This window comes from Lethenteron reissneri, chromosome 48 (assembly GCF_015708825.2).
Source record: "Lethenteron reissneri isolate LAM-NWPU_2019-01 chromosome 48, ASM1570882v1, whole genome shotgun sequence".
Classification (NCBI taxonomy): domain Eukaryota; kingdom Metazoa; phylum Chordata; class Hyperoartia; order Petromyzontiformes; family Petromyzontidae; genus Lethenteron; species Lethenteron reissneri.
In genome coordinates this window covers 5,395,586-5,420,846 of record NC_083826.1, presented here as the reverse complement: position 1 = coordinate 5,420,846, position 25,261 = coordinate 5,395,586, and the positions used below count along the sequence as shown (strand labels likewise).

The window sequence follows — 25,261 nt, the reverse complement described above, 5'->3', positions numbered from 1 at the left end:
CACAGGACAGACCCACGTGTTACGGGTTAACCCAGATGACTGACAGATGCACCACCTGTGCTCCCGACTGTGACACATTGCAGTCTCAACCCCCCCCCCCACCCCCGGCGTTCGGCTCTTCCTAACACGCAGACACACAAACACACGCACTCGTGTACGTACGTGCGCGCACACATGTACATGGTTAGCCTCGGTCACTCTGCTAAGCGACCACCCGGCTTTGAAGCGGTACGACTGCCCTCCACCCCCTTAAATTTTGCAGAATCTGCACCACACGGGGCCACTCTGTGCCCACACCTCCCAAGGACACACACGGTGTTAAATTACACCCACTCCGTCGCAGCCAGAGTAGACGTCGACAACTCCCAATGCCGGTGCGTGCCAATCACGCGGACGGACAGAGCCGCAACTGAAGGCAGTTTGTCCGCAGTACGCTTGAGGCACATCTACAAGTATTGCACATCTATCAATTCACTGCTGGATGACGGCCTTTCCAAGCCACAACCACCACCACCGCCGACTACACCACCGCCGCCACCACCTCTTCACACAATCCTGCAAAGTAATAATCCACCCAGCACCTACACACGAATCGATTTCATCGCCCCATCTATTAAAAATATTTTTTAAAAATTTCACCAAAGCCCATTGAGCTATTTAGCTCTTTTTGAGAAGCGGCTTGGACGCGAATGATAGCCCAATGAAGTGGCTTACCATCACGTGGAAATGTATCGCAGACAAATCCTCTAAACGCATGTTTCTAAATGTGGAGGGAAAATCCGGAGGACCCGGAGAAAAATCCACACGACCACGCGGAGAGAGACACCGCAAAGTCCAAATATACAGGGATCGAACCCACAACCTCCTGTATACCGGGCGAGGTAGTTAACATCTCGTGCACCGCTGTGGGAGTCAGCCCGTCCTCTCGGGACACGTTCCATTCCTTGGCTGCCACTCCGCAATTATTCTCAACAATCGGTCACTGACTGGCCCTTCTTTCCACGGTGCGTCCTACCCAGAAAGCCCACGTGGCTCTTTAAAAACAAATTCGAACGACGTAAAATTGACCCTGCGACACGGATCTCCCCCCAAATAAACCATGTGCTCGTCTTTGCGTCCCTCAACGTCACTCCAAGCGTGCGGCTCTCCGCTGCTTCCCGGCATGGACTTTTCGCCCTAACCGTGTGGCTTTCAAAACCAAATGATAAAATAATCGGCGATTGTTATTCAAAAGCATTCCCACCCCCACAGCCCCCGAAAGAGACACACACGCACACAGACGTTCCGGCGGCCAAATAGAAACCAACACAAGGACGATTATTTAAGACTCTGCAGTTGGCGAGCAGCATTTTTTGGAGACATAGCATTGGAGGGGGCGGGCGGGCGGGCTGGGGGGGGTGGTGGTAGTAGCGGGGTGGCAGGCCCGGCGTTACAGGCCAAGAACAGAGGCAACAACAAGCCCACGCAGGCAGGCCACCCGCAGTGAGCGAGGTTAGGCCGAGAGAGAGCAAAAGACGACGCACCACGACGGATAGCCCCGTGGGCCGGAGAGACGGGACGCGTCTCAAAACGAACGCGGCGGTCAGCAATACCCGCGCGCATCAAATCAAATCACGCCTACATTTTGGCGTCCGCACAATTCTTATAAGAAGTTGGAGGCCTGCAAATGTTTTGTTTGCTCATGCCACTGCTGACGGATGGGCCTCCACTGGAGGGAGCACAAGAGAGGCCCTCAGGAGGAGGGTGTTTTTGGCCGAGTCTTCCAAGCTAGCCATTTGAGTCTTGGGCAGATGTGAGAGTACCCACACTTTCCCCCACCGCACATTACCCTGCTGTTCGATGCCACTACAGTGCACTCATTTTTTACACCACTGGGTGGACAGATGCAGAGGGACGATTTCAGAAAACTTGCTCAATTGTTTCAACTTCCGCCGACCGGGAGAAGAAATCGAACCGGCGACCTCCGGACAATCACAGCACAAGCAGGCATCCCAGCCACTCGGATAACGGCACGGCTGCATCGCGTTGGCGCTGTGTTTCACAGACGAGTCTAGTCTGCGGTAGTTCCACAGAAGGGCCCCCCCCCCCCCCGATGTTGCGATACGGCTCTTACCTAATTAGGTCAACCTTGCGGGTAACTTCCGACTTTGGAAAAATTCGCAACCGTGATACCGGCCACACACACACAGCAACAAAACTATTCAACTATTTTCATTTCCTTGGTTCTTTCGGTAAAGTCACGTAGAAGGAAAGTAATACAATAATAAAAATAAAACATAATAAAATCATTCTCACGACGTTTCGGCCACAACGGAAGCAGCCGTCCTCAGGTGAAGAATGCTGCTTGCGTTGTGGCCGAAACTTCGTGAAAATTATTTTATTATGTTTTATTATTATTATTTTATTATTATTTCCCTTCTACGTGACTTTACCGAAAGAACCAAGAAGATGAATCCTTGCAGTCACGAAAGCTTTTAATCGACATTTATTTTCATTTCACCAGGTAAGGCCGCAAGCGAGCCATCTATCTGTGCTTCAGAAGCGACCAGGCCACAAGTGATAGCTCGAAGAAGCAGCTTATCATCATCATCGCGTGGATATTTCTAGCAGCCAGATTACTCGTGAACGTGTGACATCGATTCTAAACGTGGAGGAGAAAAAACGGAGGACGCGGAGAAAAATTCCACGCGACCATCGTGGGGAGAGAGAGAGAGAGAACACGGAAAACTCCAAACGCACTACCAGCGCACTGCGGGTTCAGTGGGGGAACACAAAGGGGGGGGGGAGAGGAAAAGGGGGGGGGGGGAAACACAGGCACCACCCCTCGGTCTCGGCCTGGCCTGACGCCTAATCACACCGTCACGGTGCCTTCGGTGAAGGCTGCATGCAAAAAACCGTGGCCATTTGTCACGAGAGCTTTGTTCGAACACAAGGGGGGAGGAAGAGAGAGGAGAGAGAGAAAGGATTCCTCCTTTTCGCCTCTATCCCCTCCTCCACCACCACCAAGGTCTGGGCGGCGGTGGTGGTGGTGGTGGTAACCGGGGGCCAGTTTTGGCACAAGATCGTAAGTTTCGACTGCAGCAGTAGCAGCCGTTTGTTTATTTTTGACATTTTTTCGTCTTTTTTTTTTAAATCTTTCCTCCCCCGACCACCAGTTTTAGAGAAAACGTGCCATCGGTGTTGTTGTCATGCGACGTTTGGATCTCCCGCGGAGCAGTGCAACCCCCACTGTACGAGAGAGTGCCTCCCGCAGACGTGGATGTCAAAGAGCTACCTCTGAGATTCCCTTCAAAGTGACGTCCGTTCTAGCATTGGGGAGGGGATGGGCGGCACTTTCCCACCTGCTGTGCCACCGACAGCAAAGTCCGTCGCGTGACATTCAAACCGGGCTTTTTGCTTTTGTTTAATTTTCATAACTATAATTTCGCCGCAATAACTGCACGACCAAATTAACGTGACTTTTTTGTGTGTGCAGTCATCGGTGACCGGGGCTGAGACCACCAAAGTCACAGCAGCTGAGAACACATTTTAATCACAGGTGGCCGACTGCATCTAATACCAAAAACTATTTTAAACTCAACTATTTTATATTTTACCAGGCAAAGCCCACTGAACTACGTAGCTCTTTTTTCTGAAGCGACCTCGCCACAAATGATAGCTCAACCAAGTGGCCAATCATCACGTGGGAAATTGACAGCAGCCAAATACTCTCAAAGCACATCGATTGTAAACGTGGAGGGAAACACTGGAGGACCCGGAGAAAAACCACACGGAACCACTGGGAGCAAGAGAGGCAAACTCCAAATATACACACGGCAGGGTCGGGTTCTAACCCACGACCTCATGTACAGCAGGCGAGGGATTTAACATCTCGCCAAGATCCCGGTGGAAGCATCGGCCCAAGAGCTCTGACCTCTGTGCCACGGGGTCACCTCCGTTGTGTGGATGTCAAATATCCCATGACACGGCACACAAGAGGCGGCTAAGTGTGTGCGCGTGTCGCGCGGCGCTAATGACCGCGGTAAATGGACCGCAAATGACGTTCCTTATGTAACTTTTGTCACAAACGCCTGCCTTGCAATGGAGATAATGAATCTCAATGGGCTATCATTTGGTTAAGTACTGTAAAGTATGATGAGTTGTCAGAATGTGAATGGGCGATGATGACTGTTGTAAAGACAGCGATAATGACAACCATCCATTACCGTCATCACGTCCAGCATTATTACCATCATTACCATCGGCGCTACCACTCCTCGCCACAACCGCTATCACCAGCACCACCACCACCACAATCAGAATAAATCACGAAAGCAATCTGAACAAAGACCGATAACTTCACTGTTATCGTCATCCCCGCCACCATCACCATTACGATGACCGCCATCGTTACCGCAACCACGGACATCGTCACTATCAGAAGCCATCGCAACGCTCATCAATAAAATTCCCGAAACAACAAAATGCTGTGCTCTGTTGTAATTACCATCACCATCATAAACCATCACCACTACCATCCACATTACCACAACCACCGTCGCCATCATCAATATATTCACAGTACAATCACAACCACTGCCACAATCAAAAACCCAACACCACTACCATCCACATTACTACCACCATCACAAATATTACCACCACCGTCGCCATCATCAATATATTCACAGGACGATCACAACCGCTGCCACGATCAAAAAACCAACACCGCTACTAACAACATCTATCACGATTACCACTCGCCATCACCAATATTACCAATAACATCGCCCTTCACCCACTTCCGTCAACATCGCCACCATCACTGTACCCCCCCCATCCCCTCCCCTGCCCCAGGACACACCACACAGGCCAAGATGGCACTTGAGGTTCTCAACTTCCCAGCACGCACAGGCAAATAAGCAAACACGATTGGCTGCTGTGCGGCCATGTGAGCGGCCAGGGCCAATCGCACGGCGGGGTCACGCCGGTCCACGGTGGGGAACCTAAAGCGTTTCAGGGTGTGTGTAATGAGCAGCGTGTGTGTGTGTGTGTGTACGCCAAGCTGGCCCTAATAGGCGCTTGCTAACAGCAACCCCCCCCCCCCGCACCAACAATACGTTCAAGGCTACACAGGGCATCTTTGTACGAGTGTTTAGATCAGTGTGTGTACGCATTGAGCATTGGTTATCGTGAACGCATGGGTTTCATGTGTGAATGTTTGCAGGAAGCATATGCGGGCTACGTAGATGTAGGTGTGTTAATGAGCGCGCATAATGCAAATATGTTTCAATATGCATCATTGTCCTCTCTGTAAGTACATATTGTGTTTGTGGCCGAGTGGTTGGCCTAGCGATTAACACACCGCGCAACAAAAAGCCGGCGACCTGATATCGGATTCCGTAGCCACAGGTTAAACATCGGTCGTGGACCACCTGAACCAGTTCTCTGCCCCAACGTCGACTCAGCCTTAAATGAGTCCCTGGTGTGGTGTGTAAACATCGGCACTGGGAAGACAAAGGCCGCCGGGCCAGGCAATGGCCACATATGCGCCAAGCCAGCCTTCGTAGGTGCTTGCTAACCGCACTTTTCTCAACGTTTCGTGGTCTTTGTGCGAGGCAAACGTCGGGTATATGGGCGAGTGTGCACATTTCAACATCGCTGGCTACTTCACCGGCCTTGCCGATCGCTGTGAAGAAGATCCATTGCCCAAAACGTCACCTATGACATTTTTTTTGTTCAAGGCCACAGTGTTGACGAACGTGTTGCGTCATTTAACGTGCACTGTATTTTGAATTTTCACTACCTACGTTTTATCACGCACGTACAATAAAGCTGAAATCAACCAAGCTCGCTGCACGTACTGGGAATGTTCGACGCAACATAATGGGCTCGTGTACGTGTGAGCGTATGCGAGTGTGCGCGCGCTGTGTGTGTGTGTGTGTATGGTTAATGTGTAGCAGATGCACAAGGCCTCACCAGTCTTCTCCTTAATCTCGCACAACACGTTGAAAAGGGCGGGCTTCATTCTGTGACAGTTCAGAGCATGTTTCCTGCGCATAAGGCACACACAACACACGAAACACAAATGTAAAACACACAAAAGGACAAATAACTTCCCCCCCCCCCCCGCCCTACAGCCTTTTACAGGCCGTTGAGCCAAAGTGCTGTTAGCGAGCACCTATGTATGTTGAACTTCTTTCGCACAGTACGTAGCCAACTGTGCTAATCGGTGGTGCTATGAAGAGCAGCACGTCACGCGACGGGTGTCGGTGACCAAGATCAACGCCCGGACGCCTTTGTCTCTCCAGTGGCGATGTTTATTACACACCGCACCAGGCACTCATTTCAGGCCGGGTCAACCAAAGGCGAGGCCCAGGACCGGTTCAAATATTCGCCACTGTTGTTGGTCGTGAGCGGAAACCGAAGTCGGGTCGCGTTGTGTTCGTAGCGCGGTGCGGTAACCACTGCGCCACCACTCCACACGGAGTACGTGCGTGCGCACACATAGTACGCGCACGCACACACAGTATGACAGGGGCCAGTGTCATGTGCTGATGAAAACACGACTACGCAATGGCCTGGTGATTTGCCGCATTGTTGGCGATGATGTGAGACATTAGTCGGTTTCACCAAGTAATTATTTTTTTGTGTTATTTCTGTTTTTTTCCGTTATTGTATTTTCAGATTTTTTTTAATCCAATTTCAGATTTGAAAATTGTATTTTAGTTTCGCAATTCAATTAATCGCGTTTAAACGACACTATTCGCCCATTAAGTGTTAGCGTAATTATTTAAAATATTCATCCGTTCATTTTAATTTTGACAAAATTATTTTTTAAATCGGTTAAATAATTTCCATCAAAATTATTTGCATCAGTCAAATCTTTTTTTTTATGTAGCCATTTCAAAAATTAATTTAGCAAAATTGGCTTACACCGCGTATATCTGCGTCTGTGATGGCACTTTGGGCAGGAAAGCCAAGGAAGTGACAATCTCCATGATGTCACTTCCTGTGACAAATTTTCCGATCACAACACACAACTAGACACAAAGGTAACATTGCATTTTGCACACACACACACACAGAGACTAAGAACCCTTGTGTACAGCGGTATAAACTTGTAGCGAGTTGCTGTTAGCGGGCATTTCTGAACACCGGCACAGCACACAAATTCACAAATTGGTGGCGTGACCACCACCACCACAACCGGCAACCGGGATTCTTTCCTCCACAAATTCTGATGTTTACACAATGCATCAGGTATGCAATTATGGCTCGGTTAACTTTGGAGGGGGGTCCAGCACAAGTGCTGGTATCGCTCGCCACTGATGTTAGCCATGACGACTTGGAATCGAACTCAAGCTATTAAAAGTTTATAGCGGTGCATTACACAAACTACAGAAACTCGGCTCTTGCTATATTGTGCAGAAATGTTATAACACGCAGAGACAACCAACACACGCACGCACACTACACAAACACAGCATATAGTAGAGCACAGGCAAAAAAAATACACACGTACACAAAGCATAGCACAGGCATATAGAACACACGAAGAACACATTACAGCATACAGTCCAGGATAGGCAAAACAACACGCATACACTCCAGGAACATAAGATCACACACAATATACACAACCGTTTAACACAAATGTAAACAACACACAGGCGATCGAGATGCCAAAAATCACAGGCCAGTAATAAAGTAACCGTACAAGTCAAAGTCGACGGGCAGCAGTAACTCAGCAGATGCAGCATCACGCACAAACACACTGGCACAACAAACACACCAGAGGCACACACACACACAGCAGCAGAAGAATCAAGTCGAGATTCCAGAAAGACACGCACACAAGACTCACAATGCACGGAAGATGCACATGGCAGGGAGACACACAAAGAAGCACATCATACACAAATACACAAAAATACTGGACAAAAAAAGGCGAAGGTTAATAGATGAAATTTGCATAGCATGCATACAAGATAAGTAACGTGTGAATTAGGACACAAGCTACATATTGCGAGTACGACACAGGAACGAGATACATGTACAAGAGGCACGTGATGCACACAGCAGGCATAGGGAGACAGACAAGACACACACAGGTCACACGCGCAGATGCACAAGAGACACGAGATGGACAAAATTCACACAGACAAATGACAATGACAGGGCACACACACACAGTGAAGGAAATGTATTCGCAGGACACCCACTTAGACAAGGCGGACAGGCAAGTTGCATACGAAAGACACAAAACCATACGAAAGACAGACACACAACCATACATGTGGCACACGTAGCTACGCAAGTGGCGCTGTTAAATGAAACACACCGAGACAATACACAAAGACATGGCAACATACACAGACAGGATACATAAGAAACACAAAGGACAAGAGACATGAAACGTACTGGAAGGCACACGTGTAATATTAACGCATCAGAATTGAGACATTCAATGGAAACACAGAAACTAAACAAACGTGAGACACCGATGGGTGATAAGCCACACGAGATGGGCATTTGGTAGACACTGAGAAAAGGGCACGGCATGCACGAGACACACACAGGCAAAGACACGCACACAATCTACACACAGACACGCACACAATCTACACACACACAGGCAAAGACACGCACACAATCTACACACACACAGGCAAAGACACGCACACAATCTACACACACAGGCAGACACGCACACAATCTACACACAGACACGCACACAATCTACACACACACAGGCAAAGACACGCACACAATCTACACACACACAGGCAAAGACACGCACACAATCTACACACACAGGCAGACACGCACACAATCTATACACACAGGCAAAGACACGCACACAATCTACACACACACAGGCAAAGACACGCACACAATCTACACACACACAGGCAAAGACACGCACACAATCTACACACACACAGGCAAAGACACGCACACAATCTACACACACAGGCAAAGACACGCACACAATCTACACACACAGGCAAAGACACGCACACAATCTACACACACAGGCAGACACGCACACAATCTATACACACAGGCAAAGACACGCACACAATCTACACACACACACACAGGCAGACACGCACACAATCTACACACACACACAGACACGCACACAATCTACACACACATACAGACACTCACACAATCTACACACACACAGGCAAAGACACGCACACAATCTACACACACACACAAAGACATGCACACAATCTACACACACACGCACAGGCAAAGACACGCACACAATCTACACACACACAGACACGCACACAATCTACACACAGACACGCACACAATCTACACACACACACAGGCAAAGACACGCACACAATCTACACACACACAGGCAAAGACACGCACACAATCTACACACACACAGGCAAAGACACGCACACAATCTACACACACACAGGCAAAGACACGCACACAATCTACACACACACAGGCAAAGACACGCACACAATCTACACACACACAGGCAAAGACACGCACACAATCTACACACACACAGGCAAAGACACGCACACACGCTACACACACACACACAGGCAATGAGACGCAGACTCACACGACACGTACGGCGGGGAAGACAGAGAGAGACAGGCCTCCTGGGACAAGGCACACGGGGAGACAGACAGACAGGGAATACACAGACAGGACACGGACAATCGGCACAGTGGCCACACACAAGACACACAACAGACGCACAAGACAAATGAACGTACACATACACTCAAAATACACTGACGACACACACACGCGCACACAAGAACACAACGCAACAACTCTACCAGTCGTACACCCAGTGAATACACTAAGAGACACACAGAGACACACGCAGACACTGGCATAGAGGATAGACGGCACCACGGGACAGAATAAATAAGCAACGTGTGCACAATTCAAACGCGAGCAACGGGTTACACAGACACACAGACGAGGAGACACAATACGAGATCCTCAGACCGTACACACACACACAGGGTTGGCAAGTCGGTTAAAAGACAACACAAACCACACAATGGGTTACAGAGACACAAATATCTCCCCCCACCCTTCCCCTTTCAACACACATGTAGACAGAATAGTTACAGACGGATGAAACACAAACCACACACACACACGCAATGGGTTACACAGAGACACAAATACCCCCCCCCCACCCCTTCCCCTTTCAACACACACGTGGACAGAATAGTTACAGACGGATTAAACACAAACCACACACACGCAATGGGTTACACACAGACACAAACATCTCCCCCACCCCTTCCAACACACACGTGGACAGAATAGAGACAGACGGATAAAACACAAACCACACACACACACACACGCAATGGGTTACACAGAGACAAATATCCCAGCATAGAGACAGACGGATGAGACAAATCACACACACAAGCACACACAATAGACGGACAACACACAAGGCACACGCCAACATCAACTACAGACACAGGCCTTCCGAGACACAAAATAATACCCACGAAAGCTACACGATGGGCACAGACTTCAAGACAAAGATCCCCCGTGTAGCCTGTCAAAGACTGCTGGGGCAAGTGCTGTTAGCGAGCAACTACGAAGGGGAGTGGATGGCCAGCAACCACGCCCGACCGCCTTTGTCTCCCCAGTGGCGATGATTACCACACACACCGAACCACGGAATCGAACTCGGGTCGCCGGGTTCGTAGCGCAGCGCGCTAACCGCTGCACCACCGCTCCCCGCAAAGTCTGCACGTGTATAAGACACACAACACAATGGATAGACACAGCCAGAGAGATAGAACCTCTTAACACACAAGACACACACACATAGACACACAGATACTAGTAACGCGTACAAGCAGATGCACACCGAACAACAACATGCACGCGTTACAACAAAGACAGAGACCCCCCCCCACACATCCAGTGTTGCCTTTCACATACTGCTGGGGGACAAGCGTTGTTGTTACATTACACAGACACGTGGACATGAGACACACCAAGATCGATAGACACAGCACACGCAAATGACAGCACACGCACACACACAACAGATTCACACGCACATACACACGCCATACAACACACGCACAACAGATTCACACACGCACACACACCGGTCAGATATAAAAACACACGGGATACAAGGCTGGCATTTACACAAAGGCACACACAAGACCTCCGATACAGGCAATACACACACAACAGGTCTCCACAGACACACTGGCAGAGAGACACAAAGGCACAGGGACGCACAGGACATCCATTCAGAAACACAAATACAGAGAGAGGACGACCTGCAATACAGACGAGACGCACACACAAGACACACACTCACACACACAGACATGCACACGAGGTGCACACACACAGACATGCACACGAGGTACACACACAAAGACACACGTACAAGACCTCCAATACAAAGCACACTCCACAAAGACACAAGCCACACACACACACTGACAAATAAAATCACACACACACAAGACACACACACACTGACAGACACAATCACACACACACAAGACATACACACACAGACAAGACCTCAAATACAAAGCACACTCCACAAAGACACAAGCCACACACACACTGACAGATACAATCACACACACACAAGACACAATCACACACACAGACAAGACATGCAATATAGACAAGGCACACGCCACAAAGACACAAGCCACACACACACACACCCAACAGATTCACAAAGACACACTGACAGACGCAACCACACACAGAGACAACCACACACAGACATAAATACACAGACATAAATACACAATAGACACACACACAGGCATCACCACAACCACACTGACACACACACAGACACAAACACACACACACTGACACATACATAAAGACACACACAAAGACACACAATACACACACAGACACAAAGACACATACAGACACAAATACACACACACTGACACACAATAGACACACACAGACAAAGGCACACACATACACAATATACACAGACACAGAGACACACACACATACACAAAGACACACATACACAGACACACAATAGACATACAGACACACAATAGACACACACAGGCATAAAGGCACACACAATACACACACACACATTAGACACACACAATAGACACACACAATAGACACACAGACATAAAGACACACACAATAGACAGACACACACAGACACACACACAGCCATCACCACAGACACAACCACACACAGACACACAATAGACACACACACAATACACACACACTACACACAGACACAAAGACACGCACAGACACAAAGACACACAACACACAAATACACTACACACACACTAGGCACACAGACACACAATAGACACACACACACTACACAGACACAAAGACACACAGACACAAAGACACACACATACACAACACACAAAGACACACACACAACACACAAAGACACTACACACACACTAGACACACACACAAAGACACTACACACACACTACACACACACAAAGACACTACACACACACTAGGCACACAGACACACACACACAACACACAAAGACACTACACACACTAGGCACACAGACACACTACACACAAAGACACTACACACACTAGACACAATACACACACACAGACACACAATACACACACACAACACACACAACACGCACAACACACACAACACACAAAGACACTACACACAATAGACACACAATACACACACACACTACACACAGACACAAAGACACACTACACACAATACACACACTACACACACACACAATACACACACTACACACACAGACACACACAATACACACACTACACACTACACACAATACACACACTACACACACAGACACAAAGACACACACTACACACACACACACACTACACACAATACACACACTAGGCACACAGACACAGACATCAACATCGCTCCCCTCACTAAAATGGCGGCGGCGGTAGCAGCGCCTTCGCGCCCGAACCCCCGAGAGCGAAACGGTCACCCACCCCCACCTCGAACTTCACCACAACAACAACCACAACAACAACAACCACCACAACCAAACAACAACAACAGCAGCCACCTCTCCTGCGCCTCGTCCAGGCTCTGATCCGTGATGCCCACAAGTTGTTGAAGGATGTCTGCCAACTCTCGTTTAGAGGCCGCAGCCGCCGCGGCCGCCGCCTCTCCCCCGTCGGGCTGGAGATGCGGACCCGCCATCCCTCCTCCTCCTCCGTGTCCACCTCCTCCACCACCTCCTCCTCCACCTCCACCGGCTCCAGGGTGAGGAGGAGGAGGGTGCAGACCGAGCGCTGCCGACAGCGGCATGAGCAGGCGGGCCTGGTCCTCCATCATGAAGGACGCCACGGTTGGTGTTGCCGGGGGTGGCGGAGGGGAAGAGGAGGTGGGGAGACACGGGGGGTGACGTTAGGAGGTTGTGGTGGTTGTTGTTGTTGTGGTTGTTGTTGTTGGGTGGTGTAGGCTGCTGGTGGTGCTGGTGGTTGTTGTTGTTGTGGTTGGGTGGTGGTGGTGGAGGCTGGTGCTTGCTGCTGCTGCTGGTGGTGGTAGCAGAGGAGGAATGTGGAGTGTTGTGTGTCGTGGTGGTGGTGGTGGGGAGGTGGAGTTTGTGGTGGGTGGAGATTGTGGGTGGAGTTTAGGTGATGGTGGTGGTGGGGCGGAGTGTGGCGAGAGGTGGTGGTGGTGGAGGTGGTGATGGAAAGGAGGAATGTGTTGAGGGAGGTGGAGTGAGTGGTGATGGTGGTGATGATGATGATGGTGGTGGTGATGATGGTGGTGATGGTGAAGTTGGTGATGATGGTGGTGGTGATAGTGAAGTTGGTGTTAAAGGAGGAATGTGTGAAGAGAGGTGGAGTGAGTGGTGGTGGTGATGGTGGTGGAGGTGGTGGTGGAGGTGATGGTGGTGATGATGGTGGTGGTGGTGGTGATGATGGTGATGATGGTGGTGGTGGTGATGGTGGTGATAGTAAAAGTGTTGGTAAAGGAGGAATGTGTGAAGAGAGGTGGAGTGAGTGGTGGTGGTGATGGTGGTGGAGGTGATGGTGGTGATGATGGTGGTGGTGATGATGGTGGTGGTGGTGATGGTGGTGATAGTAAAAGTGGTGTTAAAGAAGGAATGTGTGAAGAGAGGTGGAGTGAGTGGTGGTGGTGATGGTGGTGGTGGTGATGGTGGTGGTGGTGATGATGGTGATGATGGTGGTGGTGGTGATAGTAAAAGTGGTGGTAAAGGAGGAATATGTGAAGAGAGGTGGAGTGAGTGGTGGTGGTGGTGATAGTGAAGGTGATGACAAAGCAGCAATGTGTGGAGTGTTGTGCAGACAGATGATGGTTGTGGTGGGTGGAATTAAGATGAAGTGGCTTTATGGGTCGACGGGCTGAAAGTGTTGGGGGGGGGGGAGGGTTAGCGTGGTGATGGCTGATGAGTTGATGGACAGGATGATGAAGATAGTTGGGGTGGTAATGGGTGCTCGTTAGCTCTGATGGGAGGGATAAATGGAGGTTGTGGTGGTTGTTGTGGTGGTGATGGTTGTGGAAGCAGTGGAGGGAAAAGCAGTGTGTACGGCATGTCTTTGAGTGATGTGTGCTTGTAGGTGATTGCATCGGAGCTGATGTGATGGGTTCAGTAGCAGTGTGCTGTGTGACGTGTCTGTTTAATTCATGTACGTCGTGTGATGCGTCCAATGCGAGGTGTATTTGCTATTCTGTATGCTATGTAGTATGTATGCTATGTATTCTGTGTGCTATGTATGCTATGTATTCTGTATGCTATGAAGTCTGTGTGCTATGTATCATGTGTGCTATGTATTCTGTATGCTATGTATTATGTATGCTATGTATTCTGTGTGCTATGTATTTGTGTGCAATGTATGCTATGTAGTCTGTATGTATGCTATGTAGTCTGTATGCTATGTAGTCTGTATGCTATGTATTCTGTGTGCTATGTATGCTATGTAGTCTGTATGCTATGTAGTCTGTATGCTATGTATTCTGTGTGCTATGTATGCTATGTATTCTGTATGCTATGTAGTATGTGTGCTATGTATCCTGTGTGCTATGTATCCTGTGTGCTATGTATTATGTATGCTATGTATTCTGTGTGCTATGTAATCTGTATGCTATGTATTTTGTGTGCAATGTATGCTATGTAGTCTGTATGCTATGTAGTCTGTATGCTATGTATTCTGTGTGCTATGTATTCTGTATGTATGCTATGTAGTTTGTATGCTATGTAGTCTGTATGCTATGTATTCTGTATGCTATGTAGTATGTGTGCTATGTAGTCTGTGTGCTATGTATTCTGTATGCTATGTAGTCTGTATGCTATGTAGTCTGTAAGCTATGTATTCTGCGTGCTATGTATTCTGTGTGCTATGTAGTCTGTATGCTATGTAGTCTGTAAGCTATGTATTCTGCGTGCTATGTATTCTGTATGCTATGTATTATGTATGCTATGTAGTCTGTATGCTATGTAGTCTGTATGCTGTGTATTCTGCATGCTATGTATTATGTGTGCTATGTATTCTGCATGCGATGTATTATGTATGCACCCCCTGTACTGGCCTTCTATAATATCCTGAGTGATGTAATCGGTGTTGCTGTGTATTCCATACTCTACACTTTGTATTCTGCATATGCAATGCACGTTATATGTACTATATGATGTGCTAGGTAGACATCGTTATATTGTGTGAGTATGCTTTATCTCTCGTGTGTATGCTGTATGGTTTGCATTCTGTACGCACTATATGCTGTAGGTGATGTATGCACACTAAAAGTTGTGTATTGCACGTGTGCTATATGTTCTATGTAGGTTTGTATATCCTGTATGGTGTGTGTGCGTATACTGCATGTATTGTGTGTGTGTGTACTGCACGTATTGTGTGTGTACTGCATGTATTCGGTGTGTACTGCACGTATTGTGTGTGTACTGCATGTATTCGGTGTGTACTGCACGTATTGTATGTGTACTGCATGTATTGTGTGTGTGTACTGCATGTATTGTGTGTGTGTACTGCACGTATTGTGTGTGTGTACTGCACGTATTGTGTGTGTACTACACGTATTGTGTGTGTGCCCTGTATGTGCTTTTGTGTGTGCACTGTGTATTGTGTGTGTGTGTACTGCACGTACTGTGTGTGTGTACTGCACGTATTGTGTGTGTACTGTGTGTGTGTACTGTGTGTGTGCCCTGTATGTGCCCTGTATGTGTACTGTGTGCCCTGAATGTGTACTGTGTGTGTACTGTGTGTGCCCTGTATGTGTACTGTGTGTGTGTACTGTGTGTGCCCTGTGTGTACTGTGTATGTGTACTGTGTGTGTGCCCTGTGTGTGTACTGAGTACTGTGTATGTGTAGTGTGTGTGTGTACTGTATGTGTGCCCTGTGTGTGTGCCCTGCGTGTGTACTGTGTGTGTAGTGTGTGTACTGTGTGTGTAGTGTGTGCCCTGTATGTGTACTGTGTGTGTGCCCTGTATGTGTACTGTGTGTGTGTACTGTGTGTGCCCTGTATGTGCCCTGTGTGTGCCCTGTGTGTGTACTGTGTGTGTACTGTGTGTGCCCTGTGTGTGCTGTGTGTGTACTGTATGTGTACTGTGTGTGCTGTGTATGTGTACTGTGTGTGTACTGTATGTGTACTGTGTGTGTACCCTGTATGTGTACTGTGTGTGTACTGTGTGTATGTACTGTGTGTGTGTACTGTGTATGTGCCCTGTATATGTACTGTGTGTGCTGTGTGTACTGTGTGTGCCCTGTATGTGCCCTGTGTGTGTAGTGTGTGTGTACTGTGTGTGTGCTGTCGTGGTGACGTGTCCCACGCGTTCTTTAGAGACACACAACTGATGGGCGGCCACTCCAGGCCATGTTCTCTGCAACTCCAGCGACTTGGGGGGGCTGGTGGTTGGGGGGGGCGGGCTGGCGGGCTCCTATTAAAAGTTGCTGCTGGGTCGACGCGGACAAGAGGCTCACTTATTGGCTCAGTTGCTTCGTATCCACACGCAACAACACCAAGCCAGGAGCTCAAACTAGCAACACTGCGGAATTCAAAACTAAAACCACACCGCAAGCCGACCCCCCCCCCCCTTGCCACTCGTTAAAATTACACAAGAAAATAAAAGAGAAATAAAGAACGTGCTAAAATTGTAACTGCCCGTCGAACAACGGGCAGCCTGGAAACGATAAAGATTAAACGACGACGATGATGATGGTGGTGATGGTGATGATGTTTCAATGATAGCCGAGTAAAGCCGACATCAACCCCGCGCCCTGTCCGCTCCTTCTCACCCCCCTCGTCTCGACCCCCCCCCCCCACTCCTCTAGCGACACGCCCACTCGCGCCGATTCCACCAATGGGAGCGCGTGCCTAGCACGAAGGGCGGGTTGCCACGCCCTCTTGCGGTTGATTGACAGCGACGGCAGCCAATGAGACGCGAGGGTGTACGCCCGCCGTTCACGCGTTCCCTTGTGCCACGCCCAACGAATGTGATTGACAGCGCGATGAGCCAATCGGAAGGCGAGGTGCGTGTCGCCACGCCTTCTTGCGGTTGATTGACGGCGAGAGCAGCCAATGAGAAGCGAGGGTGCACGCCCTCCGTTCACACATTCCCTTGTGCCACGCCCAACGACTGTGATTGACAGCGCGATGAGCCAATCGGAAGGCGATGCTTGGGAGGGGCTTTGCGAGAGCCACGCCTTTAGCGGTTGTTATCGGTGGTTGGGGGGAGGAGTCGAATGATGCTTGCCAGAGCAGAGGTTTCTCCTCCAGATGTAAACGTAGCGCATATGTAATCTGGAGGTTTTTGGCCTCTAACTATATTTTTCCTCTGATCTGGCAAAGGCTATTGCAAAGCTTTGAGTTTTTAAGGGACTTTTTTTAACGTCCAGTTTTTATTTTATTGGAACACCCCAGTGCCATTCGTTTGTAAGGCCCATGGTCTTGCCGATCAGACCCAGTAAAGTCAAAACCAGTCGAATGGACCATATGGCCATACTATGAGTGATCAGTGGCGTTGGATTAAGTGGCCGCAGCCTTGCCGATGAAACCGCCAAGAAATCGAACTCGCCCTTGAAGGTTCCTGTTCATGAGCCTCGATGCCTTGCCGATGAGTGTCAATGGAAGTGAAACCAGTCCATGGATTGCCATGCACACGAGATCCGGGTTACCCCGTTGATGATTGGTCGAGGAGGCTTGCAGCCTTCAGGTGCATCTCGCCCCAGGGGTCGGTAAAAACCTGCGGCTCCTGAGCCGCATGCGGTGGCTCTATGAGGAGCGGCAGTGCGGCTCTTGAAATTCTATTTTTTTTTAAATGTTATGTCTCTTGTTATTTTGATTGTCCAGTTTACTGTGGGAGTCCACTTTACCATGGAAGTTTGGTTTACCGTGGAAGTCCAGTTCACCATGGGAGTCCAGTTTACCATGGAAGTGCAGTTTACCGTGGAAGTCCAGTTCACCATGGGAGTCCAGTTTACCATGGAAGTGCAGTTTACCGTGGAAGTCCAGTTTACCGTGGAAGTCCAGTTTACCATGGGAGTTTGTTTACCGTGGAAGTCCAGTTCACCATGGGAGTCCAGTTTACCATGGAAGTGCAGTTTACCATGGAAGTTTGTTTACCGTGGAAGTCCAGTTCACCATGGGAGTCCAGTTTACCATGGAAGTCCAGTTCACCATAGAAGTCCAGTTTACCATGGAAGTCCGGTTTACCATGGAAGTCCAGTTTACCATGGAAGTCCAGTTCACCATGGAAGTCCGGTTTACCGTGGAAGTCCAGTTTACCGTGGAAGTCCAGTTCACCATGGAAGTCCAGTTCACCATGAAAGTCCAGTTTACCGTGGCAGTCTAGTTCACCGTGGAAGTCCAGTTTACCATGGAAGTCCAGGTCACCATGGAAGTCCAGTTTACCATGGAAGTCCAGTTCACCATGGAAGTCCAGTTTACCATGGAAGTCCAGTTCACCATGGAAGTCCAGTTTACCGTGGAAGTCCAGTTCACCATGGAAGTCCAGTTCACCATGGAAGTCCAGTTTACCATGGAAGTCCAGTTTACCATGGAAGTCCAGTTCACCATGGAAGTCCAGTTCACCGTGGAAGTCCAGTCTGGTTTACCATGCGCAGGGGTGGGCAAGCTGCAAGTCCGGGACCGCATGGGGTGGCTCTCTAAGGGCCTCTGTTTCGTGACCGTCATTAATGAAGGGCTGCCACCACCGTCTCGTATTCCCCCACGTGGCATTGCGGCATTTGAAACATCGCGGGTCTCTTTGAACGGATTCGAAAGGGGAATCAAAAAAAAATCCTTCCTCTTGTTGTTTTGGTTTGACGATCTCGGCGAAATGTCTCATGAAACAAATGGCGAGATGACCTGGTGGGTTAGAGGTCAGAGCACGGAGCTGGAACCCCTTGAGATCTGCCCTAGTTCGAATCCGGGTTTCGGCCACTTCCTCTGATTAAACCGGATCCTAAATTGTAGAAGATTGTATCGTATCAGTCTCGGTCACCGACAACTTTACCAAAGCCCTGATTTCAAGTTTTCGTTTTGTGCTCCTTAAGTATTTGGCTAAAATATACCACTCGCTCGGCTGTCACGCGATCAACACTTCTCCCCTTTGGCACCGGGAGCTGCAGAGGGGTGGACACAAGATCTGCCCGCTGTTGCGTGCGCCACAGATGCCATTTGGAGGCATCTCAGAGCTCACGTTGTGATATCTGCTTCCAACTAAACGTCTGAAAAAAATTGTAACAAAAAGAGAAAACCCGTTTGCTTGATTTTCAACAATATTCCTCCGATTTTTTTTTTTTAAACAACAAATAAGTTGGGGACATTTGCTCACGTGACAACTGGATTTAAGGAGGATTTCTCCACAAATCTGGCTGCCACCTGATGAAACTGGTTGTCATTATTGGCGAAACGTCGTAGTCGGATTGTAAAGGTTGTGGATTTGCTCTCCAACACACCCAGTGTGCTGTACTAGTGACGAAAAGTGGTGGAGGGTTTAGGGACGCATTTATATATTTACCCGATCTAACCCAAGAAAAAAACCTGCATCATGGATGATATTGGTCACGTGTTAAACTGAACTGTCTCTTACACTGAGACCTCCTTTACCAGTGGCAAAATATAGTAGTAGGTTTTTACCCTTTCAATTGGTACAAAAAACTGACACCTTTATACAAGGGATCATGTCTGCAATAACCACAACACAAGCAATCAAAACGCAAACTAAAATAAACAACTATGATAATGATATGCGAAATTTTTTTGAGTTGTACGCCTTTTGGCGTCATCTGGTCCAACACCAATGGAGACTAGGCTCTAAGAAAAGCTGTCTCGGGTGTGGACCAATCAACTTCAAAGATAGTGCATATCATTATCAGAGTTGTTTATTTTTGTTTGCATTTTGACTGCTTGTGTTGTGGTTATTGCAAACATGATCCCTTGTATAAAGGTGTCAGTTTTTTGTACCAGTTGAAAGGCTCAATAAGAAATGGACATTATTCACGACATGCAAGATTTCGATTTAAAGCTTTCGTGACTGCAGGGATTCATCTTCTTGGTTCTTTCGGTAAAGTCACGTAGAAGGGAAAAAATAAAATAATGAAAATAAAAAATAATAAAATTTCGATTTAAAGCTTTCGTGACTGCAGGGATTCATCTTCTTGGTTCATTCGGTAAAGTCACGTAGAAGGGAAAAAATAAAATAATAAAAATTAAAAATAATAAAATTTCGATTTAAAGCTTTCGTGACTGCAGGGATTCATCTTCTTGGTTCTTTCGGTAAAGTCACATAGAAGGGAAATAATAAAATAATAAAAATAAAACATAATAAAATAATTCTCGCGACGTTTTTTTATTATGTTTTATTTTTATTATTTTATTATTTCCCTTCTACGTGACTTTACCGAAAGAACCAAGAAGACATGCAAGATGATCTCACCCCAAATAAATAAATCCGCTTCTCAGGGCCCCGTTTCCTAACAACAAACGTTTGCACTGTTTGTCATGAATCTGTTAAAAGATCCAAACGTTTACATACGAATATATATTTACAAATGGTCAAATCCTTAATTTACAAATGCCTCCAATGACAAGGGGCAATGCTAACTGAATGTGCTCCCACACGGCGAGGAAGTGAAACAAAGGTCCCCCGTATAGCCTGCACAGGCTGTTGGGGCAAGTGCTGTGAGCGAGTACCACCGATGAAGGCTACCGGCACAGCACACGAGAGGGTGGGTGGCTAGCACCACGCCCGGCCGCCTTTGTCTCCCCAGTGGCGATATTTATACACCGCACCAGGTACTCATTTGAGGCTGAGTCGACACACACGTGCGCACACCTGCATACACGTACACACGTACACACACACACGTACACGCACACGTACACACACGTACACACACACGTACACACCCAAGTGTACACGCACACACGTGCACACACACGTACACACACACGTGCACGCACACACACGTACACACACACGTGCACATACGTACACACACACACGTACACACACGTACACACACACGTACACACACGGGCACACACACGTACACACACGTGCACATGCACACACACGTACACACACACGTGCACACACGTACACACACGTGCACACACACACACGTGCACACACGTACACACACACGCGTACACACACACGTGCACACACACGTACACACACGTGCACACACGTAAACACACGTGCACACACACGTACACACACACACGTACACACGTACACACAAACGTGTACACGTACACACACACGTACACACACACACGTGCACACACACACGTGCACACACACGTGTACACACACACGTACACACACACGTACACATACACGCGTACAAAATTACCACCGCCATTGGCCTCGTACCCTCTGCCACATCCCCCCCCCCCCCCTCCTGTGATGACTCTTGCCGCTCGCAATCTCAACGTGTCACACTCCGACCCCGGCTACGACCAGCACCACGACGACGATGTCATGATGATGATGACAAATAAATAATTAACAATATCAACACTGAAATAAACCTCCCCCTCCCGAAAAAAAAATCTCTCTCTCTGTGTTTGTAGACACACGCTGAGCACAGTCTCGGCACCGCTGTGCGCGTGCGTGTGCGTAATAGCGTCTGCGGAATTAGTATTGCGTGCGGGGTCAAGAGAGGTCAGCTTCTGTTGGGGACTGGTGGGACGCATGCAATGCTGCCCAAACCACCAAAGGTAAAGATCCCCCGTGTAGCCTGAACGTACTTTTGGGGACAAGTGTCTCATTGCGTAGAGTAGCAACAGCAGCAGCTTCTGTGAAGAGCGCCACGGCTCACGAGGCCGCCTTTGTCTCCCCGGTTGCGATGTTTGCGGCGCACCGCCCACCGGTTTTGAGGCTGAGTCAACCTAGGGGAGGGCCCAAAACCGGTTCGGATAATCGTCGCCGGTGTTGGTGGTGGCCGCGAGCGGGAGTCAAACTCGGGTTTGGTTCGTAGCACAGCACAGCGGGCTAACGGTTACCAAAATACAAAGACAAAGATCCCCCGTATAGCCTTGAACAGATTATTAGGGCAAGTGCTGTTAGCGCCCCCCCCCCCCCCCCCCCCCCCACATGTGTCGTGCCGGCCTTCATAGGTGCTTGCTAACCACCACAACCAACATCAACAACAGCAACCACCACTCCAACACCCCCCCCCCCACACCCAGCCATACTCCTGCGGCTTGGTTGTGAGTCTCCCAGAGCCTTATAGTAAACGTGTAATGTGCTAGATACAGTACATTTACATTTAGATGAATATCGATTCTTTCCGCATCACGAGGTGCACGTCAACCCCTTTTCTGTGTGTGTGTGCGCGCGTGTGTGTGCGTGTGTGCCTGCCACGATTTCGTGGCTGCTGCAGCAGCAACAGCAACAGACGACGCTCGCGAGAAAAAAAACTAAACCAAAAATTCGCTCCACAAAAAAATGTCACAGGGGAGCCAACGGCGTCTCTCAGAGCTGCTGCTGCTGCTGCCACCTCCAAGGGTCGAGATTTCCCTGGACGCGCACCGCAGTAGGGGAAGGAATATCCCAGAGGGGGTGGAAATAGGACAGGTAGCAGACCCCCTTACATTTAAAGAACATCCCCTGCCAAGTCAAAAAAAGGCACCGCCTTTCGCAGGCTGCTGGGTGGGGCACGTGCTGTTCGCGGCACGGCACACGGTGGGGGTTGTGTGGCGAGAACTAAAGCCAGGCCGCCTTTGTCTCCCCCAATGTTGATGTTTTAAAGCTGAGCCGACCTAAGGGAGGCCCCGGGACCAGTTCAGATATTCGTCACGGTCACGAACGGTCGTCGGCTGGAGTGGAACTCACTCACGACGCCGGGGTTTGCGGCGCAGTGCGCTAACCACTGCGCCACCGCTCCCTTCATCTCTGCCACAAACACACAAAAGCACATGGATAGCATGGACGTAAGGATAAGAAGAATAGGATCTCACGCGAGCAAAAGAAGATGAAAGTTCGCCTGAACGAATTGTCTCGAGTTGGGGCATTGGGAGCTTCATTTCTCACTCAATACGTTCCGAACTGGAGTTGGGGGAGGGAGGGGGGGTGTAGGCGTAAGGCACTACCACTACCACTAGAGTACAAGGTTATACATCATGCCCATTCCATGAAAAAAAATCTGATATTCTTTGTGCTCTATATTCCAATATTTTAGTCCTATGAACAGGTTTAGGAGAACAACAAAATGGTTCGTGAACGTGGCGTGGGCAAAATCGTTCGGGAGGTAGCAGCGTTCTGGACCGTTCCGGTTTAAACGAAGCGCTGGGTGTGGATTTTACGGCGAATGACGCTCACAGCGGGGGGGGGGGGGGGGGCTTAGAATGTCCATGGAAGAGTCGCAGATTCCCCAGGGAGGCAGCTGCCCTTAAGAAGGTTAATGGTCCTGGGAAAATCGGGAGGGGTGGCAACCCCTCCTGGCACAGGCCATCCATGCCACACAAACCACACACACACAAAGACAAATACCCCCCCTCCCCTCTTCCCCGTGTGGCCAACACGGACTGTTGGGGCGAGTGCTGTTAGCGAGTGGCAACTATTAAAGGCCGGCACGGCACACGAAGGGATGGGTGGGCAGAATCACGCCCGGTGCCGATGTTTACGCATCCATCGCATCAGGTACTCATTTGAGGCTGAGTCGACCTAGGGGAAGCCCAGGACCGGTTCAGATAATCGTCGCTGACGTTGGCCGTGAGCGGGAATCGAACTCGGGTGGCCGGGTTCGTAGCGCAGCGTAGCGCTAACCGCTGCACTGCCGCGCGCACACACACACAGAGACACACACAGACACACACAGACACACAGACACACACTAGTTCCACTGCGTTGACAATTCATCACCATCGTCGGCCGTTATCTATCCACTGCTGGATGAGGCCCTCCCTAAAGACACCCGTCGTCATCTGTCCCCTGCATCCTCAGGTCGCCGGCCTTCAAATGCCACATGTCACGGAAACAAACATTCGTGAAACTCGAGTGCAATTACGCGCGGGAGGAGTGGGTCGGCAAATATTCCATTGTCGTTGATCTCTAAATTGATTAGCTGCTGCTGCTGCTGAATAAGGCCGATCGCCTGAAACGTCGACCAAAGGCAGCCCAGCCGGGGCGATCTTCCATTCCCTCACTGCGCACGGCTGTGATGGTTCATTACATCAACACAACCTAAGTCAGCTTAACACGTCGGCTTTCGCCACCAATCTGGCTGTCGCCTGATGAAGCTTGGCTCTCCAACACACCGCTGTGCTGTACTAGTGTACTCCGGAACCCATTACACTAGTGACGAATTGGCCACGTTCTGTTTACGCGACAAACCTTGCTGATTGCCTACGTCGGGTGGTGGTGGGTTTAACGACACATTGATAATATATTTACGCGATCTAACCCAAAAAAACAACCTCTATAATTATGGAAAATTACCACGGTGTTTTTTTTTGTTTGTGGGGCGTTTGACGCGATGGGCCAACCCGAAACTCGTGTTCCGATCCATGACTTTGGTGGGACCGCCGCTCACAATTTTTTTTTATTTTTTACGAGCAAACGTTAGTTCACGTTGTGACGGCTACGACGACGCCTTACACGGCGACTGAGTGAGAGAGAGAGAGAGCGAGAGAGCCAGTCAACGTGTGACCGCTATTTACCGGTGCCCTGGAACAATTGCTCTGAAAGACAGCGTCTGTGTTTCCGACAGACCTGTTCTTCACCTGAGGACGGCTGCTTGCGTTGTGGCC

The 25,261-nt window shown here is 49.1% G+C and overlaps 1 protein-coding gene across 3 annotated transcripts in view; it reads right to left on the bottom strand.

Moving 5' to 3' along the window:
- The window catches only part of LOC133354652 (pre-B-cell leukemia transcription factor 1-like), a 41,747-nt gene extending 24,466 nt beyond the window's left edge, over nt 1-17,281 (bottom strand). For 2 of the 3 annotated variants that reach the window (XM_061571679.1, XM_061571681.1), the window contains exons 1-3: nt 16,846-17,281; nt 13,080-13,336; nt 5,959-6,032 (exon numbers count right to left, since the gene is read on the bottom strand). In XM_061571679.1, the coding sequence (XP_061427663.1) occupies nt 5,959-6,032; nt 13,080-13,336; nt 16,846-16,872 (358 nt within the window). In that variant the 5' untranslated portion in view covers nt 16,873-17,281. Of the gene's footprint in view, nt 1-5,958; nt 6,033-13,079; nt 16,388-16,845 lie in introns of those variants that run through there. The other variant, XM_061571682.1, reaches the window with a different exon arrangement.
- Nucleotides 17,282-25,261: the final 7,980 nt, after the last annotated feature.